Here is a 26696-nt window from a genome sequence, read left to right as displayed (position 1 = left end):
AGTACCAGTACAGCTCCAGCATCCCCTACAGCACCAATACTGCTCCAGTACGGCACCAGTACAGCTCCAGTACAGCTCCAGCATCCCCTACAGCAGCAGTACAGCTCCAGTACAGCACCAGTACAGCTCCAGTACAGCTCCAGCATCCACTACAGCACCAGTACAGCTCCAGTACAGCACCACTACAGCTCCAGCATCCCCTACAGCACCAGTACAGCACCAGTACAGCACGAATACGGCACCAATACGGCACCAGTACAGCTCCAGCATCCACTACAGCTCCAGTACGGCACCAGTACGGCACCAGTACAGCACCACTACGGCACCAGTACAGCACCAGTACAGCACCAGTGCGGCACCAGTACAGCACCAGTACAGCTCCAACATCCCCTACAGCACCAGTACAGCACCAGCATCCCCTACAGCACTAGTACGGCACCAGTACGGCTCCAGTACGGCACCAGTACAGCACCAGTACAGCACCACTACGGCACCAGTACAGCACCAGTACGGCACCAGTACGGCACCAGTACAGCTCCAGCATCCCCTACAGCTCCAGTACAGCACCAGTTCAGCACCAGTACAGCTCCAGTATGGCACCAGTACGGCACCAGTACAGCTCCAGTACAGCTCCAGCATCCCCTACAGCACCAGTACAGCACCAGTACGGCACCAGTACAGCTCCAGCACAGCTGCAGCTTGCCCTACAGCACCAGTACGGCACCAGTACGGCACCGGTACAGCACCAGTACGGCACCAGTACAGCACCAGTACAGCTCCAGCATCCCCTACAGCACCAGTATGGCACCAGTACAGCACCAGTACAGCACCAGTACAGCACCATTACTGCACCACTACAGCTGCAGTACAGCTCCAGCATCCCCTACAGCACCAGTACAGCACCAGTACAGCACCAGTACGGCACCAATACGGCACCAGTACAGCTCCAGCATCCCCTACAGCACCAGTACAGCACCAGTACGGCACCAGTACAGCTCCAGTACAGCTCCAGAATCCCCTACAGCACCAGTACAGCTCCAGTACGGTACCAGTACAGCACCAGTACAGCTGCAGTACAGCTCAAGCATCCCCTACAGCACCAGTACAGCACCAGTAAAGCTCCAGTACAGCACCAGTGCGGCACCAGTACAGCTCCAGTATCCCCTACAGCACCAGTACAGCTCCAGTACAGCACCAGTACGGCACCAGTACAGCTCCAGTACAGCTCCAGCATCCCCTACAGCACCAGTACAGCACCAGTACAGCTCCAGCACAGCTGCAGCTTGCCCTACAGCACCAGTACGGCACCAGTACGGCACCGGTACAGCACCAGTATGGCACCAGTACAGCTCCAGCATCCCCTACAGCACCAGTAAAGCACCACTACAGCACCTGTACGGCACCAGTACAGCACCAGTAGAGCTCCAGCATCCACTACAGCACCAGTACGGCACCAGTACAGCACCAGTACAGCACCAGTATGGCACCAGTACAGCACCAGCATCCACTACAGCACGAGTACGGCACCAGTACAGTACCTGTACAGCACCAGTACAGCTCCAGTACAGCTCCAGCATCCACTACAGCTCCAGTACAGCACCAGTACGGCACCAGTACAGCACCAGTACAGCTCCAGCATCCCCTACAGCACCAGTACAGCTCCAGTACGGCACCAGTTCGGCACCAGTACAGCTCCAGCATCCCCTACAGCACCAATACAGCACCAGTACAGCACCAGTACAGCTCCAGCACAGCTGGAGCTTGCCCTAAAGCACCAGTACAGCACCAGTACAGCACGAGTACAGCTCCAGTACAGCACCAGCATCCACTTCAGCACCAGTACAGCACCAGTACAGCTCCAGTACAGCACCAGTACAGCTCCAGCATCCACTACAGCACCAGTACAGCACCAGTACGGCACCAATACGGCACCAGTACAGCTCCAGCATCCACTACAGCTCCAGTACAGCACCAGTACGGCACCAGTGCGGCACCAGCATCCCCTACAGCACCAGTACAGCACCAGCATCCCCTACAGCACCAGTACGGCACCAGTACGGCACCAGTACAGCTCCAGCATCCCCTACAGCTCCAGTACAGCACCAGTTCAGCACCAGTACAGCTCCAGTATGGCACCAGTACTGCACCACTACAGCTCCAGTACAGCTCCAGCATCCCCTACAGCACCAGTACAGCACCAGTACGGCACCAGTACAGCTCCAGCACAGCTGCAGCTTGCCCTACAGCACCAGTACGGCACCAGTACGGCACCGGTACAGCACCAGTACGGCACCAGTACAGCACCAGTACAGCTCCAGCATCCCCTACAGCACCAGTACGGCACCAGTACAGCACCAGTACAGCACCACTACAGCACCAGTACAGCTCCAGTACAGCTCCAGCATCCCCTACAGCACCAGTACAGCACCAGTACGGCACCAGTACAGCTCCAGTACACCTCCAGAATCCCCTACAGCACCAGTACAGCTCCAGTACAGCTCCAGCACAGCTGCAGCTTGCCCTACAGCACCAGTACGGCACCAGTACGGCACCGGTACAGCACCAGTACGGCACCAGTACAGCACCAGTACAGCTCCAGCATCCCCTACAGCACCAGTACGGCACCAGTACAGCACCAGTACAGCACCATTACAGCACCAGTACAGCTCCAGTACAGCTCCAGCATCCCCTACAGCACCAGTACAGCACCAGTACGGCACCAGTACAGCTCCAGTACAGCTCCAGAATCCCCTACAGCACCAGTACAGCTCCAGTACGGCACCAGTACAGCACCAGTACAGCTGCAGTACAGCTCCAGCATCCCCTACTGCACCAGTACAGCTCCAGTAAGCTCCAGTACAGCACCAGTGCGGCACCAGTACAGCTCCAGCATCCCCTACAGCACCAGTACAGCTCCAGTACGGCACCAGTATGGCACCAGTACGGCACCAGTACGGCACCAGTACAGCACCAGTACAGCTCCAGCATCCCCTACAGCACCAGTACAGCACCAGTACGGCACCAGTACAGCTCCAGCACAGCTGCAGCTTGCCCTACAGCACCAGTACGGCACAAGTACGGCACCGGTACAGCACCAGTACAGCTGCAGTACAGCTCCAGCATCCCCTACAGCACCAGTAAAGCACCACTACAGCACCAGTACAGCAACAGTAGAGCTCCAGCATCCACTACAGCACCAGTACGGCACCAGTACAGCACCAGTACAGCACCAGTATGGCACCAGTACAGCACCAGTACAGCATCCACTACAGCACCAGTACGGCACCAGTACAGCACCAGTACAGCACCAGTACAGCTCCAGCATCCCCTACAGCACCAGTACGGCACCAGTACGGCACCAGTACAGCTCCAGCATCCCCTACAGTACCAGTACGGCACCAGTACAGCTCCAGCATCCCCTACAGCACCAGTATGGTACCAGTACAGCACCAGTACGGCACCAGGACCGAAGGCCCACACGCGTGTGCGGGGGGGTCACACATGTGGGGCACACGCACACGGCTAGTGACGCCTGTCACACCCCCTCCCCGCCTGCACGGGGGCCACCAGTCCCACAACCACCTGCCCCATAACACCCCGGCCCCACAACTGCCCCCCAGCCCCACAACGACCTGCCTCATATCACCCCGGCCCCACAGCTGGCCCCTAGCACCCCAGCCCCACAACTGCCCCAGAAACCCCCCTGACCCACAACTGCCCCACAAGCAACTGCCCCACAGACACCTCCCCAGCCCCATAGCTGCCCCAGCCCCATAACACCCCACAAGCAACTGCACCATAGAATCTCCAGCCCCACAACTGCCCCATAGATCCCCCAGCCCCACAACTGCCCCCAACTACTCACCCCACCTCCTCCAGCCCCATGGCGCCGGCCGGGGGGTCCCGCAGCACCCATGGGTGCCCCCGGCCCCCCCCCAGCACCCCGAAGCCGCTGCCGCGCCCCGAAGTGGCGAAGTGGGTCGGGGGGGGGGGGAAGGTGGGGAGGGGACACGGGGGGGGAGGGGACACGGGGGGGGTGGGGGGACACACACACGCGTGTGCAAGGACGGGCTGAATCGGGCCAGGCCCCGGGGGGGCCCCTCCCCCACAGCCGGGGGGACACGGGGGGGGAGGGGGGGGTTCGGGGTGGGGGAGGGGGGAATTTAGGCGGGGGGGATCTCGGAGGGTGTTTTGGGGGGATTTAGGGGGAATTTGGGTGTTTTTTTGGGGGGGTGTGAGGCTTTGGGGGGGTCTTGGGGGGGGCTCAGGTTTTGGGGTGACTTTGGGGAGGGTTTGGGGGGATCCGGGGGGGGTTGGGTGGGCCGGGGGGGGTGTCCAGTGGGTTTTGGGGTGCTCATGGAGGGGGTGGGTGTCTTGGGGTTCTCCTGGGGAGTTGGGGAGGTTGGGGGGGGGGTTTGGGGGGATCTGGGAGGGTTCTGAGGGGTTTGGGGGTTCAGGGGGGGTTGGGGAGGGGTCTGAGGGGTTTGGGGGTTCAGGGGGGCTCGGGGAGGGTCTGGGGGGTTTGGGGGTTCAGGGGGGGTTGGGGAGGGGTCTGAGGGGTTTGGGGGTTCAGGGGGGCTCGGGGAGGGTGTGGGAGGGGTCTGAGGGTTCGGGGGGGTTGGGGAGGGGTCTGGGAGGGTTTGGGGGTTCAGGGGGGGTTGGGGAGGGTGTGGGGGGGGTCTGAGGGTTCGGGGGGGTTGGGGAGGGTCTGGGGGGTTTGGGGGTTCAGGGGGGGTTGGGGAGGGTCTGGGGGGTTTGGGGGTTCAGGGGGGGTTGGGGAGGGTCTGAGGGGTTTGGGGGTTCAGGGGGGCTCGGGGAGGGTGTGGGAGGGGTCTGAGGGTTGGGGAGGGTCTGGGGGGTCTGGGGGTCCCATGGTGGGTTTTGGGGTGCGGGGGGGGGGTCTCACCTGGGGGCGTCAAAGCTGTCGTAGGAGCCGACGGTGTAATGGCGGAAGAGACGCTTGGCCTTGTCGCTGCGGCTCTCTGGGGGCACCGACATGGGGGTCCCGGGGGGCCGGGGGGGGCGGGGCTTCGGGGCCCCCCCCAACGATGTGGGTCCCATTTGGGGGGGGGGCAAGGTTGGGAGGGGGTGTCCCATGGGGGGGGGGGGGGGCTGGGGTGGGGGGGGGGAGGGGTCCCATATGGATATGCTGGGGCTGGGTTGGGGGTTCCCCCCTCCCCCAAAATGCTGTGGGTCCCACTTGGGGGTCCAGGTTTTGGGGGTCCCACTTGGGGGTCCCATTTAGGGGTCCAATTCTTGCCCCCCCCCCAGCTGTGGGTCCCACTTGGGGGTCCAGGCTGGGGGTCCCACCTGGGGGTCCCACTTGGGGTTCCACGTTGGGGGAGGGGGGTGTCCCCCACTAGGGGGTCCAATTTTTACCCCCCTGGCTGTGGGTCCCACTTGGGGGGCAGGGTGTGGGGCAGGTTGTGGGGGGTCCCTGCTGGGGAGAGGGGTGGGGGGGTCCCCACTTAGGGGCCCCATTTAGGGCTCCTGTTTGAGGGGTCCCATTGGAGTGGATGCACTTTTTACCCCCCTCTCCCGGCTGTGGGTCCCGCTCGGGGATCCCACTTGGGGGGCAGGAGTGGGGCGGCTTGGGGGTCCCGTCGTCCCCCCCCATACCTGTCTTGCCCTCGGGGGTCCGGGCGGGCACCTCCTCGACGCAGTCGGAGGGGAACCAGCCGATGCGGCCGCGGGCTTGGCCTTCCCAGAACCCCCCCTCGCCCACGCTCAGCACTGCCGGCAGTGGGGCGCGGGTGGGGGGGTGCTCTGCCCCACGGCGTGCCCCATGGCGCGCCCCCACGGCCGCCGCAGAGCCCCCTGACGGACCCCTCCTGTGCCCCCCCCCCCGCCCCCCGCCTCCAAGCAATGCTGGGGATGGGGAGGGGGGGGCTCTGCCCCATGGCGTCACCCACGGCCCACCCACGGCTGCCCAGAAAGGGGGACCCAGGGGTCTGGGGAACCCGAAGCCCACCCAAAGAGGGACCCAGGGGTCTGCGGCACCTGAAGCCCACCCAAATCCCACCCAAAGAGGGACCCAGGGGTCTGGGGAACCCGAAGCCCACCCAAAGAGGGACCCAGGGGTCTGGGGAACCCGAAGCCCACCCAAAGAGGGACCCAGGGGTCTGGGGAACCCGAAGCCCACCCAAAGAGGGACCCAGGGGTCTGGGGCACCTGAAGCCCACCCAAATCCCACCCAAAGAGGGACCCGGGGGTCTGGGGAACCCGAAGCCCACCCAAAGAGGGACCCAGGGGTCTGGGGCACCCGAAGCCCACCCAAAGAGGGACCCAGGGGTCTGTGGCACCTGAAGCCCACCCAAATCCCACCCAAAGAGGGACCCAGGGGTCCGTGGCACCCGCAGCCCCCCCGCAGCCCCCCCGCAGCCCTGCGGGGGTCCGGGGGCCGCGGCGGGCACCCACCCTTGATGCGCTCGCCCTTGCTGAGCGAGAGCTCGCCCTCGCCCTGCGCCTGGTAGGGCTTCACGGCCAGGAAGGTGCGCCCGGGCACGGCCGAGTAGAGCTTGCGCTTCACCCCACGGGTGCTCAGGGTGCCCCCCGGCCCCGGGCCCGGCTCCCGGCCCACGCCGCTCGAGCTGCCGGCGACACCCGCGCCCCCCCGGGGTCCCTCGGGTCACCCCGGGAGCCAAACGCCCACCCCAGGGGTCCCTCGGGTCACCCCAGGAGCCAAACACCCACCCCAGGGGTCCCTCGGGTCAGCCCAGGAGCCAAACACCCACCCCCTGGGGTCCCTCGGGTCACCCCAGGAGCCAAACGCCCACCCCAGGGGTCCCTCGGGTCAGCCCAGGAGCCAAACACCCACCCCCTGGGGTCCCTCGGGTCACCCCAGGAGCCAAACGCCCACCCCAGGGGTCCCTCGGGTCACCCCAGGAGCCAAACACCCACCCCCAGGGGTCCCTCGGGTCACCCCGGGAGCCAAACGCCCACCCCAGGGGTCCCAGCCACCCAGACCCCCACCCAATGGGTCCCAGCCACCCAGACCTCCAACTAGACCCCCACCCAAAGGCAACCAGACCCTCACCCAAGGGGTCCCAGCCACCCAGACCCCCACCCAAGTGATCCCAGACCCCCACCCAGTGGTCCCAGCCACCCAGACCCCCACCTAGACCCCCACCCAAGTGGTCCCAGCCACCCAGACCCCCACCCCAGGGGTCCCAGCCACCCAGACCCCCACCCAAAAGCCACCCAGACCCCCACCCAAGGGGTCCCAGACACCCAGACCCCCACCCAAAAGCCACCCAGACCCCCACCCAAAGGCACCCAGACCCCCACCCAAGGGGTCCCAGCCACCCAGACCCCCACCCAAAGGCACCCAGAACCCCACCCAAGGGGTCCCAGCCACCCAGACCCCCACCCAAAGGCACCCAGAACCCCACCCAGAGGGACCCAGACCCCCACCCAAGGGGTCCCAGACACCCAGACCCCCACCTAGACCCCCACCCAAGTGGTCCCAGCCACCCAGACCCCCACCTCAGGGGTCCCAGCCACCCAGACCCCCACCCAAAGGCACCCAGACCCCCACCCAAGGGGTCCCAGCCACCCAGACCCCCACCCAGACCCCCACCCCAGGGGTCCCATCCACCCAGACTCCCACCCAAAGGCACCCAGAACCCCACCCAAAGGGACCCAGCCACCCAGACCCCCACCTAGACCCCCACCCAGTGGTCCCAGCCACCCAGACCCCCACCTAGACCCCCACCCAAGTGGTCCCAGCCACCCAGACCCCCACCCAAGGGGTCCCAGACACCCAGACCCCCACCCAGACCCTCACCCCAGGGGTCCCATCCACCCAGACTCCCACCCAAAGGCACCCAGAACCCCACCCAAAGGGACCCAGACACCCAGACCCCCACCCAGACCCCCACCCAGTGGTCCCAGCCACCCAGACCCCCACCTAGACCCCCACCCAAGTGGTCCCAGCCACCCAGACCCCCACCCAAGGGGTCCCAGACACCCAGAACCCCACCCAGACCCTCACCCCAGGGGTCCCATCCACCCAGACTCCCACCCAAAGGCACCCAGAACCCCACCCAGTGGTCCCAGCCACCCAGACCCCCACCTAGACCCCCACCCAAGTGGTCCCAGCCACCCAGACCCCCACCCAAGGGGTCCCAGACACCCAGACTCCCACCCAAAGGGACCCAGACCCCCACCCAAGGGGTCCCCGCCCCCCAGCCCCCCCCCCGGGGGACCCCAGCCCCCCCGGTACCTGGGCCGCCCGCGGGGCTGCCGCCGGGGCTCCTCGGGGTGCCGGCCGCGGGAGGGGGAGCGGGCGCGAGCCCCCCGGGGGCTGCTGGCGCTGCGCAGGGTGCCCGAGGGGGGCCGGGGGGCGGGGGGGGCGCCGGGGGGGCCCCGCAGCACCCACTCGGGCAGCGCCGCCCCCGTGTCGCTGTTGGCGCGCAGCAGGCGCTGGGGGGGCAGGGGGAGCCCCCGCACCCCCTCCCGGCGCCGCCCCGCGAACTGGGGGCTCTCCTGGAACGGCACTGGGGGGGCGGGGGGGTAAGTGGGGGTCCGGGGGGGCACGGAGGGATGTGGGGGTCCGGGGGAATGTGGGGGGGCAGGGGGGATGTGGGGGGTAAGTGGGGGTCCGGGGGAATGTGGAGGGGCAGGGGGGATGTGGGGGGTAAGTGGGGGTCCGGGGGAATGTGGAGGGGCAGGGGGGTATGTGGGGGGTAAGTGGGGGTCCGGGGGAATGTGGAGGGGCAGGGGGGTATGTGGGGGGTAAGTGGGGGTCCGGGGGAATGTGGGGGGGCAGGGGGGATGTGGGGGGTAAGTGGGGGTCCGGGGGAATGTGGAGGGGCAGGGGGGTATGTGGGGGGTAAGTGGGGGTCCGGGGGAATGTGGAGGGGCAGGGGGGTATGTGGGGGGTAAGTGGGGGTCCGGGGGAATGTGGGGGGGCAGGGGGGATGTGGGGGGTAAGTGGGGGTCCGGGGGAATGTGGGGGGGCAGGGGGGATGTGGGGGGTAAGTGGGGGTCCGGGGGAATGTGGGGGGGCAGGGGGGATGTGGGGGGTAAGTGGGGGTCCGGGGGAATGTGGAGGGGCAGGGGGGATGTGGGGGGTAAGTGGGGGTCCGGGGGAATGTGGGGGGGCAGGGGGTATGTGGGGGGTAAGTGGGGGTCCGGGGGGATGGGGGGGGTACGGGAGGATGGGGGGGGGTAAGTGGGGGTCCGGGGGTACATGGGGGGGGGCAGGGAATGGGGCTGGGGGCTGCTTGGGCACCACATAGTGAGGGCGCCCACACCCCCCCACACCCCCCCAACCCCCCCCCAAACCCTCCCACACACACCCCCCATGCCCCCCCCCATGCCCCCAGCCCCCCCCCATGCCCCCCCCATGCCCCCCCAGCCCCCCCCAGCCCCCCACTCACCCACGTCCGAGTCCCGGTGGTTCTTGATCAGCTCCCCCAGCTCGAAGTTCCCGGCGATGACGGCGACCTGGGGGGGTGGGGCGGGGGGGACCCCTCACTCACCGGGGGGTCCCCAAGGCATGTGTGTGTCCCCCCCCCCAGTGCCCTGGGACACGCCCACTGCCCCGCCCCCACGCCTGGAAGGGCATCTGCCCCCCCCATGTCCCTCCCCGTCCCCCATCCCCCTGTCCCCATGTCCCCCTGTCCCCCTGTCCCCCCCGACCCCGTGCCCCCCCATGCCCCCCCGTGCCCCCCCGTGCCCCCCATGTCCCCGTCCCCCCCCCGTGCCCCCCCGTCGCACCTGGAAGGGCGTCTGCCCGCTGTTGTTCTTCACCTCCTTGTTGGCCCCCCGGTACAGCAGGATGCGGGCGCAGCTCTCCTGGGGACCCCGCCCGTGGGACCCCGCCCGTGGGGCCCCGCCCATGGGGCCCCACCCATGGACCCCGCCCGTGGACACGGCCCCACCCATGGGACCCCACCCATCACTCCGCTCGTGGCCCGTGGGGCCCCGCCCATGGGCCTCGCCCGTGGGACCCCACCCATGACCCCGCCCATGGGACCCCACCCGGACACAGCCCCGCCCCTGGACACGGCCCTGCCCACGGCCCCGCCCATGGCCCTGGACCCCAGCCCCTCTCTGGCCCCAGCCCCTGGCCCACCCCGTCCCCTGGCCCCACGTCCCCTGGCCCCATGTCCCTCTGTCCCCTGTCCCGCTGGCCCCATGGCCCCGTGTCCCCCTGGCCCCCCCGTCCCCTGGCCCCATGGCCCCGTGTCCCCTGTCCCCGTGTCCCCCTGTCCTCTGGCCCCATGGCCCCATGGCCCCATGGCCCCCTGTCCCTGTGTCCCTCTGTCCCCTGTCCCCCCATCCCCTGGCCCCATGGCCCCCTGTCCCCTTGTCCCCATGTCCCCCCGCCCCCCCGGCCCCCCATGTCCCCCCGCCCCCCCGGCCCCCCACCTTGTTGTAGAGGGCGCAGATGTGCAGCGCCGTGTTGCCGGACGCGTTCTGCGCCGCCGCCTCCGCCCCATAGAAGAGCAGGTGCTCCAGGTGCTGCGAGTGCCCGTGCTGGCAGGCCTGGGTGGGGGCGCGGGGCCGTGGGACGGGGGCGCGGGGGCGCGGGGGTGGGGGGGCATGGGGGCGCGGGGCCGTGGGACGGGGGTGCAGGGCCGTGGGACGGGGGTGTGGGGCCGTGGGACGGGGGTGTGGGGCCGTGGGACGGGGGTGCAGGGCCGTGGGACGGGGGCGCGGGGGCGCGGGGCCATGGGGTGGGGGCATGGGGGCGCGGGGCCGTGGGACGGGGGCGCGGGGGCACGGGGGTGGGGGGGCACGGGGGCGCGGGGGCGTGGGACGGGGGCGCGGGGCCGTGGGATGGGGGCGCGGGGGCGCGGGGCCATGGGGCGGGGGCATGGGGGCGCGGGGCCGTGGGACGGGGGCACGGGGGCGTGGGGACGTGGGGGTGCGGGGGCATGGGGGCGCGGGGCTGTGGGACGGGGGCACGGGGGCGCGGGGACGTGGGGGCTGGGAGTGGGGGTGTGGGGACGGGGGCGCGGGGGCATGGGGGCGCGGGGACGTGGGACGGGGGCGCGGGGGCGCAGGGGCGTGGGGGCGCGGGACGGGGGCGCAGGGGTGCGGGGGCATGGGAGCGCGGGGCCGTGGGACGGGGGCGTGGGGCTGCGGGGGCGCGGGGTCACGGGGGCGTGGGGACATCGGACAGGGGCGCGGGGTCGTGGGACGGGGGCGTGGGGGCGCGGGGGCGCGGGGGCTGGGGGTGGGGGTGTGGGGACGGGGGCGCGGGGGCATGGGGGCGCGGGGACGTGGGACGTGGGCGTGGGGGCTGGGGGTGGGGGCGTGGGGGCACAGGGGCAGGGGCGTGGGGACGTGGGACGGGCACGCGGGGACACGGGGACACGGGGACACGGGGACGTGGGGAGGGGACGTGGCAGCGTGGGAAGGGCATGTGGGGACACGGACAAGGCACGTGGGGACGGGATGTGGGACGTGGGAGGGGCACGCGGGGACACGGGGATGTGGGGACACGGGGACGTGGGGACACGGGGACGTGGGGACAGGACGTGGGGGCATGGGAGGGGACATGGGACGTGGGAGGGGACGTTGGACGTGGGGAGGGGACGTGGGACATGGGGACAGGGACAGGGCTGGCACACCTGGACATAGGGACATGGGGCCAGGGGGACACAGTGACCCACGACTGGGGGGACAATGGGACAGGGGGACATGGGGCCATGGGGCCATGGGGACAGGGGGACGGGGGACAGAGGGACACGGGGCCGTGGGGCCAGGGGGCCAGAGGGACACGGGGACATGGGGACAGAGGGACATGGGGCCAGGGGACGGGGGGACATGGGGACAGAAGGACACGGGACGGGGGGCCTTGGGGACATGGGGCCAGGGGACATGGGGGGCCAAGGACTGGGGCTGGAGCGGGGCTGGGGTCCAGGGCTGTGGGCGGGGCCGGGTCCAGGGGCGGGGCCGTGCCCAGGGGCGGGGCGGGTCCAGGGGCGGGGCCGTGCCCAGGGGCGGGGCAGGGGCGGGGCCGGGGGCGGGGCCGGGTCCCGGGGCGGGGCCGGGGGTGACCTGGTGGATCTCCTGCCAGCCGTTCTCGTCGACGGTGCCGATGCGGGCGCGGTTGTAGAGCAGCAGCTCGCAGCAGCGGGGGTCGCCCCCCACCATGGCCGTGTGGTAGAGGGGCGTCAGCCCCCGGCGGTCCTTGTAGTTGGGGGAGCCCCCCAGGTCCAGCAGCGCCTGCGGGGGAGGGGCTGCACCCACGGCACCCACCCAGCCGGCGCCCGCCGCCCGCCACGGCACCCGCCGCCCACCCACCCGGCGCCCACCGCGGCACCCACCGCCCACCCACCCAGTACCCAGCACCCACTCAACTAGCATCCACAGCACCCACCACCCACCCACCCACCCAGTACCCAGCAGCCACCCAGCCGGCACCCAGCACCCACCCACCTGGCACCCGTAGGACCCAGCACCCACCCACCCAGCACCCATGGCACCCACCACCCGCCCACCCAGCACTCACGGGACCCACAGGACCCAGGAACACATGGCACCCCAGCACCCCCAGCACCCACTGCCCACCCACCTGGCACCCACAGCACCCACCAGCCACCACAGCACCCATGGCACCCACAGCCCACCCTGGCTCCCACCCACCCAGCACCCACGGGAGACAGGAACCCATGGCACCCCAGCGCCCACCCACCCAGCACCCACCCGGCACCCACGGGAGACAGGAACCCATGGCACCCCAGCGCCCACCCACCCAGCACCCACTGCCTGCCCCAGCACCCACCCAACCGGGCACCCACGGGACACGGGCACTCATGGCACCCAGGCACCCACGGGATGCAGACATCCACACACCCCAGCACCCACCCACCCAGGCACCCCAGCACCCACCCGACCTGGGCACCCACAGGACACGGGAACCCATGCACCCACTGCACCCAGGCACACTGCAGGAGCATGCACAGCACCCATTGCACCTATTGCACCCAGGCACCCATCACACCTGGGTACACTGTGGGGGCGTGTGCCATTGCACCCATGCACCATTGCACCATTGCACCCATGCACCCCGTGCACCATTGCACCCGTGCAACATTGCACCCATGCACCATTGCACCCATGCACCATTGCACTGTGCGATATTACCCTCATGCACCATTGCACCATTGCACCCATGCACCATTGCACCCGTGCGACATTGCACCCATGCACCCCATGCACCATTGCACCCATGCACCATTGCACCCATGCACCATTGCACCATTGCACCCATGCACCCATGCACCATTGCACCCGCGCAACATCGCACCCATGCACCCGTGCACCATTGCACTGTGCGACATTGCACCCATGCACCATTGCACTGTGCGATATTACCCTCATGCACCATTGCACCCATGTGACGTTGCACCCGTGCACCATTGCACCCATGCACCATTGCACCATTGCACCCATGCACCATTGCACCCGTGCAACATTGCACCCGTGCACCCATGCACCATTGCACTGTGCAATATTGCACTCATGCACCATTGCACCATTGCACCCATGCACCATTGCACCCGTGCACCATTGCACCCGTGCACCCGTGCACCATTGCACCCATGCACCATTGCACCATTGCACCATTGCACTGTGCGATATTGCACTCATGCACCATTGCACCATTGCACCCATGCACCATTGCACCCGTGCGACATTGCACCCATGCACCATTGCACCATTGCACTGTGCGATAGTGCACCCATGCACCATTGCACCCATGCACCATTGCACCCGTGCACCATTGCAGCCGTGCGACATTGCACCTGTGCACCATTGCACCATTGCACCTATGCAGTGTTGCACCCGGGCACCCTTGCACCCGGGCACCGTTGTGCCCGTGCACCATTGCACTAGTGCACCCATGCAGCGTCGCACCCATGCAGCGTCGCACCCATGCACTGTTGCATCCTGGACCATCGCAGCTGTGCACCGTTGCACCCATGCAGTGCTGCACTCCTGCACGCTGCAGCAGCATGCAGGGCACCGAGGCACACAGCACCCATGCACCATGCACACCCTGCAGGTGGGTGGCCACACACACGTGCCCATGCACTCCCGTGGGTGCCCCTGTGACCCCCCCCCCCCCTCCGTGGGTGTCCCCCCTGCCATGGGTGCCCCTCTGGGTCCCCTCTGACCCCTCCCCATGGGTGCCCTGTGACCCCCTGGTGACCCATGTTACCCCCCGTGACCCCCCGTGATGCCCCCATGGGTGCCATGTGACCCCCCTCTGACCCCTCTGTGACCCCCCCTGTGATTCCCCCATTGGGTGCCCTGTGACCTCTCGGTGACACCCCTGTGACACCCCGTGACCCCTCGTGACCCCCCGTGACCCTCTGTGAGCTCCACCTTGACCCCCCTGTGACCCCCCTGTAACCCCCCGTGACCTCCCCTGTGACCCAACGTGAACCCCTGTGACATCTCCGTGACCTCCCCTGTGACCCCCTGTAACCTCCCCGTGACCCCCGTGACCCCCGTGACCCCCCTGTGACCCCCCGTGCCCAGCCGTGCCCCCCTGTAACCCCCTCATGACCCGCCATGACCCCCGGTGACCCTCTGTGACCCCTCTGTGACGCCCCCGTGACCCCCCATGACCCCCCGTGATGCCCCCATGACCCCCGTGACCTGCTGTGACCCCCCATGACCCCTCTGTGACCCCCTGTAACCCCCCGTGACCCCTCTGTGACCCCCTGTAACCCCCCCGTGACCCCTCTGTGACGCCCCCCGTGACTCCACCGTGACCCCTCTGTGACCCCATGACCCCCCGTGACCCCTGTAACCCCTTGTGCACCATCCGTGACCCCCCTGTGACCCCCGTGACCCCTCTGTGACCTCCTGTGACCCCCCATGACCCCTGTGACCCCTCCGTGACCCCTCTGTGACCCCCATGACCCCTCTGTGACCCCTCTGTGACCTCCGTGACCCCCTGTAACCCCACCGTGACCCCTCTGTGACGCCCCCATGACCCCCGTGACACTCCCATGACCCCCGTGACCCCCCTGTGACCCTGCTGTGACCCCTCTGTGACCCCCCGTGACCCCTCTGTGACCCCTCTGTGACTCCCATGACCCCCCGTAATCCCATGTAACCCCTCGTGCACCCTCCGTGACCCCTCTGTGACGCCCCCTGTGACGCCCCCATGACCCCCGTGACCCCCTGTAACCCCGCCGTGATCCCTCTGTGACCCCTCTGTGACCTCTGTGACCCCCTCTGACCCCACCATGACCCCTCTGTGACCCCCATGACCCCCCGTCACCCCTGTAACCCCTCATGCACCCTCCGTGACCCCCTGTGACACCCCCATGACGCCTCTGTGATGCCTCGTGACCCCCCATGACGCCCCCATGACCCCCGTGACCCGCTGTGACCCCCATGACCCCTCTGTCACCCCACTGTGACCCCTCTGTGACCCCCTGTAACCCCGCCGTGACCCCTCTGTGACACCCCCGTGACCCCCCGTAACCCCCCGTGATGCCCCCATGACCCCCGTGACCTGCTGTGACCCCCCATGACCCTGCCGTGACCCCCCGACCCCTCTGTGACCCCTCTGTAACCCTGCCGTGACCCCTCTGTGACCCCCATGACCCCCTGTGACCCCCTGTAACCCCTCATGCACCCTCCGTGACCCCCTGTGACGCCCCCTGTGATGCCCCCATGACCCCCATGACCCCCCGTGACCCCCTGTAACCCCTCGTGCACCCTCCGTGACCCGCCGTGACGCCCCCCGTGATGCCCCCATGACCCGCTGTGACCCCCCATGACCCTGCCGTGACCCCCCGACCCCTCTGTGACCCCTCTGTAACCCTGCCGTGACCCCTCTGTGACCCCCATAACCCCCCGTGACCCCCTGTAACCCCTCATGCACCCTCCGTGACCCCCTGTGACGCCCCCCGTGATGCCCCCATGACCCGCTGTGACCCCCCATGACCCTGCCGTGACCCCCGACCCCTCTGTGACCCCCGTGACCCCCTGTAACCCCACTGTGACCCCTCTGTGACCCCTCTGTAACCCTGCCGTGACCCCTCTGTGACCCCCATGACCCCCCGTGACCCCCTGTAACCCCTCATGCACCCTCCGTGACCCCCTGTGACGCCCCCCGTGACGCCCCCATGACCCGCTGTGACCCCCCATGACCCTGCCGTGACCCCCTGACCCCTCTGTGACCCCCGTGACCCCCTGTAACCCCACTGTGACCCCTCTGTGACCCCTCTGTAACCCTGCCGTGACCCCTCTGTGACCCCCATAACCCCCCGTGACCCCCTGTAACCCCTCATGCACCCTCCGTGACCCGCCGTGACGCCCCCCGTGATGCCCCCATGACCCGCTGTGACCCCCCATGACCCTGCCGTGACCCCCCGACCCCTCTGTGACCCCTCTGTAACCCTGCCGTGACCCCTCTGTGACCCCCATAACCCCCCGTGACCCCCTGTAACCCCTCATGCACCCTCCGTGACCCCCTGTGACGCCCCCCGTGATGCCCCCATGACCCGCTGTGACCCCCCATGACCCTGCCGTGACCCCCGACCCCTCTGTGACCCCCGTGACCCCCTGTAACCCCACTGTGACCCCTCTGTAACCCTGCCGTGACCCCTCTGTGACCCCCATAACCCCCCGTGACCCCCTGTAACCCCTCATGCACCCTCCGTGACCCCCTGTGACGCCCCCCGTGATGCCCCCATGACCCCCGTGACCCCCCGTGACCCCGCCGTGACCCCGCCGTGACCCCGCGCACCAGCAGGGCGGGGTAGCGGCGCGTGCAGACGGCGCGGTGCAGCGCCGTGGCCCCGTCGCGCGCGCGGAAGTCCAGGTGGGCCCCGCCCAGGCAGAGCAGCCGGATGATCTCCACGTCCGCCGGGCCCTCGCGCTGCGCCGCCAGCGTCAGCGGCGTCTCTGCGGGGGGGGGGCGGGCTGGGGGGGCTGGGGGCACTGGGGGGGGACTGGGGGGACACGGGCTATGGGGGTCTGGGGGCACTGGGGGGGACTGGGGGGACACGGGCTATGGGGGTCTGGGGGCACTGGGGGGGACTGGGGGGGACTGGGGGCACTGGGGGGGCTGGGGGGACACGGGCTATGGGGGTCTGGGGGCACTGGGGGGGACTGGGGGGACATGGGCTATGGGGGTCTGGGGGGACTGGGGGCACTGGGGGGACTGGGGGGACACAGGCCAGGAGGGACTGGGGGACTGGGGGGGCTGGTGGGACACGGGCTATGGGGGTCTGGGGGCACTGGGGGCACTGGGGGGGACTGGGGGGACATGGGCTATGGGGGTCTGGGGGCACTGGGGGCACTGGGGGCACTGGGGGGACTGGGGGGATACAGGCTACAGGGGACTGGGGGCACTGGGGGGGCTGGTGGGACACGGGCTATGGGGGTCTGGGGGGACTGGGGGGACATGGGCTATGGGGGTCTGGGGGCACTGGGGGGACTGGGGGCACTGGGGGGACATGGGCTATGGGGGTCTGGGGGCACTGGGGGGACATGGGCTATGGGGGTCTGGGGGGACTGGGGGGACACAGGCTAGGAGGGACTGGGGGACTGGGGGGGTCTGGGGGGACATGGGCTTGGGGGGCTGGGAGGGACTGGGGGCACTGGGGGGACTGGGGGGACACAGGCTACAGGGGGCTGGGGGCACTGGGGGGACTGGGGGCATTGGGGGGACTGGGGAGACTGGGGTGACACAGGCTATGGGGGCTGGGAGGCACTGGGGGGACTGGGGGGACATGGGCTACAGGGGGCTGGGGGCACTGGGGGGACACGGGCTACAGGGGGCTGGGAGGGACTGGGAGCACTGGGGGCACTGGGGGGACATGGGTGACACGGGCTATGGGGGTGTTTGTGGGGTCTCAGGGCCACCCCAGGGGGTCCCCATGGGTTTGGGGGTGTCCCCAAGGGTTCGGGGGTGTCCGTGGGGGTCTCAGGGTGCCCCGGGGGGTCCCCAGGGCCGGGGGGGTTTGGGGATGTCCATGGGGATCTCAGGGCCCCCCAGGAGTTCCCCAGGGTTGAGGGGGGTCCCCATGGGTTTGGGGGTGTCCCCAAGGGTTCGGGGGTGTCCGTGGGGGTCTCAGGGCCCCCCGGGGTCCCCGGGGCCGGGGGGGTTGGGGGGCTCACCCCCCGAGTCGGAGTCGTGGTAGTTGGGGTCGAGGCCGCGGTCCAGCAGCCGCGCCACCTTCTCGGCCGAGCCGTGCTGCACGTAGTCGAGGAACTTCCGCAGCCCCGTCTGCGGGGGGGCACGGGGGGCACGGGGGGCACGGGGACACGGGGGGGCACGGGGGGGACACGGGGGGCACAGGGGGCACGGGGACACGGGGGGGCACGGGGGGGACACGGGGGGCACAGGGGGCACGGGGGGGACACGGGGGGCACGGGGGGCATGGGGACACAGGGGGGACATGGGGGGGACACGGGGACATGGGGGGGACACGGGGACACGGGGGGACATGGGAGGGACATGGGGGGGACACGGGGACATGGGGGGTCATGGGGACACGGGAGGGACATGGGGGGGACACGGGGACATGGGGGATCATGGGGACACGGGAGGGACATGGGGGGGACACGGGGACATGGGGGGTCATGGGGACATGGGAGGGACATGCGGGGGACATGGGGACATGGGGGGTCATGGGGACACAGGGACACGGGGGGCACGGGGGGGACACGGGGACATGGGGGGACACGGGGGGCACGGGGGGCACGGGGGACACAGGGGGGCATGGGGACACGGGGGCACGGGGGGACATGGGGGGCACAGGGGGGCATGGGGACGGGGACACGGGGGGCACGGGGGGACATGGGGGGCACAGGGGGGCATGGGGACACGGATACAGGTGGACATGGGGGGCACAGGGGGGCATGGGGACACGGACACGGGGGGCACGGGGATGGGGGACATGGGGACACAAGGAGTGGGGGGACATGGGGGGCATATGGGGGGCACGGGGGGACAGGAGGACACAGGGACACGGGGGTACAGGGGGATATGGGGGGCACGGGGGGACATGGGGGGCACAGGGGGACATGGGGGGGTACAGGGGGACATGGGGACACGGGGACAGAGGGACGGGGAGGGCACGGGGGGACACGTGAGGTGAGGGGGGACGGGGACGTTGGGACACGGGCACGCGTGGGGTGGGGATGTGGGGCACGGGGGGGCGTGGGGTCACAGGGGTGTGGGGTCATCGCGGGGTCATGGGGACACTGGGGTCACCACGGGGTCATGGGGGCGTGGGGTCACCGCAGGGTCACCGCGGGGTCATGGGGACACTGTGGGGTCACCGCGGGGTCATGGGGGCGTGGGGTTATGGGGACACTGGGGGGTCACTGTGGGGTCACGGGCTTGGGGTCACCGCGGGGTCATGGGGACACCGTAGGGTCACCATGGGGGCCTGGGGACACTGGGGTCACCGTGGGGTCACAGGGGCGTGGGGTCACCGCAGGGTCACGGGGGCATGGGGACACCGTGGGGCGTGGGGTCACCACGGGGTCATGGGGGCGTGGGGTCACCGCGGGGTCACCGTGGGGGCGTGGGGTCACCGTGGGGTCACCGCAGGGTCACGGGGGCATGGGGACACCGTGGGGTCACCGTGGGGGCGTGGGGACACCGTGGGGTCACCGTGGGGTCACCACGGGGTCATGGGGGCGTGGGGTCACCGCGGGGTCACCGTGGGGGCGTGGGGACACCGTGGGGTCACCGTGGGGTCACCGCAGGGTCATGGGGGCGTGGGGTCACCGCGGGGTCACCGTGGGGGCGTGGGGTCACCACGGGGTCACGGGGACACTGGGGTCACAGTGACACTGGGACGGTGGGGGAGGGGTTGTTTGGGGACACACAAAGTGGGTGGTCCCCTATGGGCGGGGCCAGGCAGAGGGGCGGGGCCATGCACAGAGGGGGCGGGGCCAGGTGGCTGAATGACATGGTGGGCACACAGGGTGGCAGCGGGGCGGGGCTTGGATGCGGTAGGGTGTGGTCTGGGGGCAGGGGGCGGGGCGCGGCCTGGGGGCGTGGTCTGGGGCAGGGGGCGGGGCAAGGGGCGGGGCACGGCCCCACCTTGGTGTGCAGCTTGGCCAATTGCTTCTCATCCAGGTTGGTTTGTTTGTAAACCCGCGTCTTGTAGCGGAACTGGGGGGCGGGGTCAGGCGGGACACGCCCCTTCCCCGCCTCCCATTCAACCCCAGGCCACGCCCCCTTTAGGCCCCACCCACCCAATCCCACCCTCGAGGTGGTGCACCCTGCCAGTGCCATGGGAAGCCCCGCCCCCGTGCCCCGCCCCCTCATATACCCTGCCCGTTCAGGCACCGCCCACAACAGGGCCACACCCACCTCGAGGTAGGGCACGCCCCGCTTGGAGCCCTGGGGTCATCCCATGGGGCGTTTCCTTTGGGGAAGGCCCCGCCCCGGACCCCACCCACCCTGACCCCGCCCACCACAGGCCACGCCCACCCCAGACCCCGCCCACCTCAGGTCAGGCACACAGTGTTTGACTCCCTGGGTTCATCCCAAAGGGGGTTTCCTCGGGGGAAGGGCACATCCGGGACCCCACCCACCCAGGCCACGCCCACCGCTGGGCCACGCCCACCTCGAGGTAGGGCACGCCCTGGTCAGAGCTCTGGGGATTGTGCCATAGCAAGGGGGGGGTGTGTCCTTTTGGGGGAAGGCTCCACCCCCAGACCCCACCCACCCTGGCCACGCCCACCTCGTGGCCACGCCCACCCACAGGCCACGCCCACCTCGAGGTAGGGCACGCCCTGGTCAAAGCCCTGCAGGTCATCCCATGGCGGGGGGTGGGGTGGAGTTAATCCTTTGGGGGAAGGCCCCACCCCGGGCCCCACCCGCTCTGCCCCCGCCCACCTCATGGCCACGCCCACCCACAGGCCACGCCCACCTCGAGGTAGAGCACGTCCTGCTCAAAGTTCTGGGGGTCATCCCATGGCGGGGGGTGGGTGGGTGTGTGTGTGTTTCTCCTTTGGGGGAAGCCCCGCCCCGGACCCCACCCACCCCGGCCCCGCCCACCGCAGGGCCCCGCCCACCTCGAGGTAGGGCACGCCCTGGTCGAAGCTCTGCGGGTAGTCGCGCAGGGGCCGCTCCTCGTCGAGGAACTTGGCGTCGCGGCCGGCGGCGGCGGGCTGGAAGAGGCCGTAGTTGAGGCCGTCGTGGAGCCCCTCGGTCAGGGCGCAGAGGAGCTGCTGCTTGGCCGCCCACACCGCCGCCCCCGGGTCGAAGCGCAGGCACTTCTGGGGGGGGGCACGGGGCGGGTCAGGGGGCGCCCCACGGCCCCCGGGACCCCCTGCACCCCTGGGGCCGGCAGCACCCACAATGGGGACCCCCCACAAACCCCTGGGGCCGGCAGCACCCACAGTGGGGACCCCACCACACCCCTGGGCTGAACCCTTGGCACTTCTGGGGGGGGCATGGGGTGGGTCAGGGGGTGCCCCACGGCCCCCGGGACCCCCTGCACCCCTGGGGCCGGCAGCACCCACAGTGGGGACCCCCCACAAACCCCTGGGGCCGGCAGCACCCACAGTGGGGACCCCACCACACCCCTGGGCTGAACCCTTGGCACTTCTGGGTGGGGCATGGGGTGGGTCAGGGGGCACCCCACGGCCCCCGGGACCCCCTGCACCCCTGGGGCCGGCAGCACCCACAATGGGGACCCCCCCCGCACCCACCCCGGGGTCAGGAACCCCCACAGTGGGGACCCCCCCAACCCCCTGGGCCGGGAGCACCCACAGTGGGGACACCCCACAAACCCCTGGGGCTGGCAGCACCCACAGTGGGGACCCCACCACACCCCTGGGCTGAACCCTTGGCACTTCTGGGGGGGGCATGGGGTGGGTCAGGGGGCGCCCCACGGCCCCCGGCACCCCCTGCACCCCTGGGGCCGGCAGCACCCACATTGGGGACCCCCCACAAACCCCTGGGGCCGGCAGCACCCACAGTGGGGACCCCACCACACCCCTGGGCTGAACCCTTGGCACTTCTGGGTGGGGCATGGGGTGGGTCAGGGGGCACCCCACGGCCCCCGGGACCCCCTGCACCCCTGGGGCCGGCAGCACCCACAATGGGGACCCCCCCCGCACCCACCCCGGGGTCAGGAACCCCCACAGTGGGGACCCCCCCAACCCCCTGGGCCGGGAGCACCCACAGTGGGGACCCCCCACAAACCCCTGGGGCCGGCAGCACCCACAGTGGGGACCCCACCACACCCCTGGGCTGAACCCTTGGCACTTCTGGGGGGGGCATGGGGTGGGTCAGGGGGCACCCCACAGCCCCCGGGACCCCCTGCACCCCTGGGGCCGGCAGCACCCACAGTGGGGACCCCACCACACCCCTGGGCTGAACCCTTGGCACTTCTGGGGGGGGCATGGGGTGGGTCAGGGGGCACCCCACGGCCCCCGGGACCCCCTGCACCCCTGGGGCCGGCAGCACCCACAATGGGGACCCCCCCCGCACCCACCCCAGGGTCAGGAACCCCCACAGTGGGGACCCCCCCAACCCCCTGGGCCGGGAGCACCCACAGTGGGGACCCCCCACAAACCCCTGGGGCCGGCAGCACCCACAGTGGGGACCCCACCACACCCCTGGGCTGAACCCTTGGCACTTCTGGGTGGGGCATGGGGTGGGTCAGGGGGCACCCCACGGCCCCCGGGACCCCCTGCACCCCTGGGGCCGGCAGCACCCACAGTGGGGACCCCCCCCACACCCACCCCGGGGTCAGGAACCCCCACAGTGGGGACCCCCCACAAACCCCTGGGCTGAACCCTTGGCACTTCTGGGGGGGGCATGGGGCGGGTCAGGGGGCGCCCCACGGCCCCCGGGACCCCCTGCACCCCTGGGGCCGGCAGCACCCACAATGGGGACCCCCCACAAACCCCTGGGGCCGGCAGCACCCACAATGGGGACCCCACCACACCCCTGGGCTGAACCCTTGGCACTTCTGGGGGGGGGGCACGGGGCGGGTCAGGGGGCGCCCCATGGCCCCCGGGACCCCCTGCACCCCTGGGGCCGGCAGCACCCACAGTGGGGACGCCCACACAACCACCCCGGGGTCAGGAACCCCCACAATGGGGACCCCCCCACACCCCTAGGGCCGGCAGCACCCACAGTGGGGACCCCCACAGACTCACCCCGGGGTCAGGAACCCCCACAATGGGGACCCCCCCCCCACCCCTGGGGCCGGCAGCACCCACAGTGGGGACCCCCACACACCCACCCCGGGGTCAGGAACCCCCACAGTGGGGACCCCCCCACACCCCTGGGGCCAGGAACCCCCACAGTGGGGACCCCCCCCACACCCCTGGGGTCAGGAACCCCCACAACGGGGACCCCCAAAACCCCCTGGTGTCACCCCCCCAACATTTGGGGGACCCCCCCCATACTTTCAAGGCCCCCATCATTTTTTGGGGGTCCCCCGTATTTTCGGGGGGGGGGGAATCCTATTTTTTAGGGACACCCTATTTTTCGGACACCCCCATATTTCTTTAAGGGACACCCCTCATTTGGGCAACCCCCATTTTGGGGACACCCCCATATTTTGGGGGACACCCTATAATTTTGGTGCCCGCCTTATACTTTTAGGGGTCACCCCCCCACCTTGGCTGCCCCCCCCTTTTGGGACCCCCCCCATAATTCCACGAACCCCAATATTTTTGGGGACCCCCCATATATTCCCCCCCCATTTTGGGCCCCCCAATACTTTTAGGGGTCACCCCCCACCTTGGCTGCCCCCCCCCCTTAGGGACCCCCTATAATTTCGAGAACCCCGATATTTTAAGGGACCCCCCCTATTTTTTTTGGGGGGGTGGGCCTTATTTTTGGGGGGCCCCCCCCGGTTTTTGGGGCCCCCCCCGCTCACCGTCTGGTGCAGGTCGGGGATGCCGATGCGGAAGACCATCATGCTGAAGTGGGTGTCGTCGGGGGCCGGGGGGGGCCGGGGGGGGCCGCGGGCGCGGGGGGGGCCGGGGTTGGCGCCGGGGGGGCCCTCGCGGGAACTCCCCGAGTCCGAGTCGCCCTCGGGGTACTCGGAGCCCCGACCCTCCTCCTCCTCGCTGGAGGCCGGCGTGCGCGGCATGCTGCCACCATCACACGGCTGCGGGGGGGGGGCAGAGGTGGGTGACACCCCCCCCCCGGCACCCCCAGACCCCCCCGCAGCGCCCCCAGGCTCGCACACGCCCGGACACGCTTACACACGTATGCGCACGCGTGGGGCAGCACGAGGGTTTGCTGCGCTAACACATGGCTGAGGGGGCTGAAACCCTCCCCCCGACCCCCCCCCAGACCCCCCGAACCTCCCCTGGCACCCCCAGACCCCCCCGCAGCGCCCCCAGGCTCGCACACGCCCGGACACGCTTACACACGTATGCGCACGCGTGGGGCAGCGCGAGGGTTTGCTGCGCTAACACATGGCTGAGGGGGCTGAAACCCTCCCCCCGACCCCCCCCCAGACCCCCCGAACCTCCCCTGGCACCCCCAGACGCCCCCGCAGCGCCCCCAGGCTCGCACACGCACGGACACGCTTACACACGTATGCGCACGCGTGGGGCAGCGCGAGGGTTTGCTGCGCTAACACATGGCTGAGGGGGCTGAAACCCCCCCCCCCGACCCCCCCCCAGACCCCCCGAACCTCCCCTGGCACCCCCAGAACCCCCCGCAGCGCCCCCAGGCTCGCACACGCACGGACACGCTTACACACGTATGCGCACGCGTGGGGCAGCGCGAGGGTTTGCTGCGCTAACACATGGCTGAGGGGGCTGAAACCCCCCCCCCCGACCCCCCCCCAGACCCCCCGAACCTCCCCTGGCACCCCCAGAACCCCCCGCAGCGCCCCCAGGCTCGCACACGCCTGGACACGCTTACACACGTATGCACACGCGTGGGGCAGCGCAGGGGTTTGCTGTGCTAACACATGGCTGGGGGGGGGGCTGAAACCCCCCCCCAAACATCCCTGACGCCCCTCGAACACCCCAGACCCCCTCCAGACCCGCCCGACCCCCCCCAGACCCCCCCGCAGCGCCCCCAGGCTCACACACGCATGGACACGCTTACACACGTATGCACACGTGTGGGGCAGCGCAGGGGTTTGCTGCGCGATCACATGGCTGAGGGGGGCTGACCCCCCCCCCCCCAACACCCCCGACCCCCCCCAGACCCGCCTAACCCCCCCCCGGCACCCCCAGACCCCCCCCGCAGCGCCCCAGGCTCGCACACGCACGGACACGCTTACACACGTATGCGCACGCGTGGGGCAGCGCGAGAGCACACAAGGGCTCCCTGCACCAGTACGTGAGTGGGGAGGGGGCAGGGGGTGGGTGACCCCCCCCCGAGCCCCCCCCCCGAGCCCCCCGCACCCCCCCCACGGCTTACACACGCATGTCCACGCTCGCACACGTGTCGACACGCACAGGGCGCGCCGGGGTCTGACGCACCAGTGCGTGGTGGGCGCGGGGTGGGGGGGAGGGGAGTGACACACCCCCCCCTCCCCCCACCCGGGACCCCCAGACCCTCCCCCTCCCCCCACGCAGCACCCCCACGCTCACGCGTGCGCGCACACGCGTGTGCGTCCTGAGGGGGCGGGGCTTTGATACCCCACGTGGGGGTGGGGGTGGGTGGGGGACCCTTCCCCGGGACCCCCTGAGCAGCCACAGGCCGCGACACGCCCCGACACGCCCCGACACGCCCCGACACGCCGCGACACGCCCTGACACGCCGCGACACGCCCTGACACGCCCCGACACGCCGCGACACGCCGCGACACGCCGCGACACGCCCCGACACACCGCGACACGCTCGCGGGCAAGCGCGGGCGGGGCCGGGCCGGGTTATTTTTAGCCGGCGCCGGGGAAGTGGGGCGTGTCCCTGGGGGGCCGGCGGGGACACGGGACACGCGACACGCGCGGGGACACGGAGCCGCCCCGTGACTTTGGGGGCCCTTGAACCAGTTGTGGCGGCGCCGGGGGGCGGGGGGGGCCGGCACGCGTGTGCGAGGGGGTGCGTGTGCAAGGGGAGCACAGGGGGGCACCGAGGGCACGCGTGTGCGAGGGGTGCGTGTGCAAGGGGAGCACAGGGGGGCACCGAGGGCACGCGTGTGCAAGGGGTGCGTGTGCAAGGGGAGCACAGGGGGGCACCGAGGGCACGTGTGTGCGAGGGGTGCGTGTGCAAGGGGAGCACAGGGGGGCACCCAGGGCACGCGTGTGCGAGGGGGTGCGTGTGCAAGGGGAGCACAGGGGGGCACCGAGGACACGCGGGTGCGAGGGGTGCGTGTGCAAGGGGAGCACAGGGGGGCACCGAGGGCACGCGTGTGCGAGGGGTGCGTGTGCAAGGGGAGCACAGGGGGGCACCCAGGGCACGCGTGTGCGAGGGGTGCGTGTGCAAGGGGAGCACAGGGGGGCACCCAGGGCACGCGTGTGCGAGGGGTGCGTGTGCAAGGGGAGCACAGGGGGGCACCGAGGGCACGCGTGTGCGAGGGGGTGCGTGTGCAAGGGGAGCACAGGGGGGCACCGAGGGCACGCGTGTGCGAGGGGGTGCGTGTGCAAGGGGAGCACAGGGGGGCACCGAGGGCACGCGTGTGCGAGGGGTGCGTGTGCAAGGGGAGCACAGGGGGGCCGGCACGCGTGTGCGAGGGGTGCGTGTGCAAGGGGAACACAGGGGGGCACCGAGGGCACGCGTGTGCGAGGGGTGCGTGTGCAAGGGGAGCACAGGG

General features: G+C 70.2%; 1 protein-coding gene across 1 annotated transcript in view; it reads right to left on the bottom strand.

Annotated features, from left to right (window-relative positions):
- The window catches only part of SHANK1 (SH3 and multiple ankyrin repeat domains 1), a gene marked incomplete at its 3' end in the record, with an annotated part of 67401 nt that overhangs the window by 34690 nt on the left and 6015 nt on the right, over window positions 1-26696 (bottom strand). The window contains 13 exon segments of the mRNA XM_064440204.1: window positions 4907-4982; window positions 5620-5733; window positions 6418-6590; window positions 8225-8498; window positions 9384-9450; window positions 9724-9801; window positions 10378-10494; window positions 12016-12183; window positions 16733-16890; window positions 18109-18217; window positions 20048-20119; window positions 21028-21231; window positions 23853-24086. Coding sequence (XP_064296274.1) covers window positions 4907-4982; window positions 5620-5733; window positions 6418-6590; window positions 8225-8498; window positions 9384-9450; window positions 9724-9801; window positions 10378-10494; window positions 12016-12183; window positions 16733-16890; window positions 18109-18217; window positions 20048-20119; window positions 21028-21231; window positions 23853-24068 — 1826 coding nt within the window.

This window comes from Phalacrocorax carbo, unplaced genomic scaffold, assembly GCF_963921805.1.
Source record: "Phalacrocorax carbo unplaced genomic scaffold, bPhaCar2.1 SCAFFOLD_160, whole genome shotgun sequence".
Classification (NCBI taxonomy): Eukaryota; Metazoa; Chordata; class Aves; order Suliformes; family Phalacrocoracidae; genus Phalacrocorax; species Phalacrocorax carbo.
Note: the sequence above shows the minus strand (reverse complement) of the source record. Positions and strands in the feature narration are given on the sequence as shown.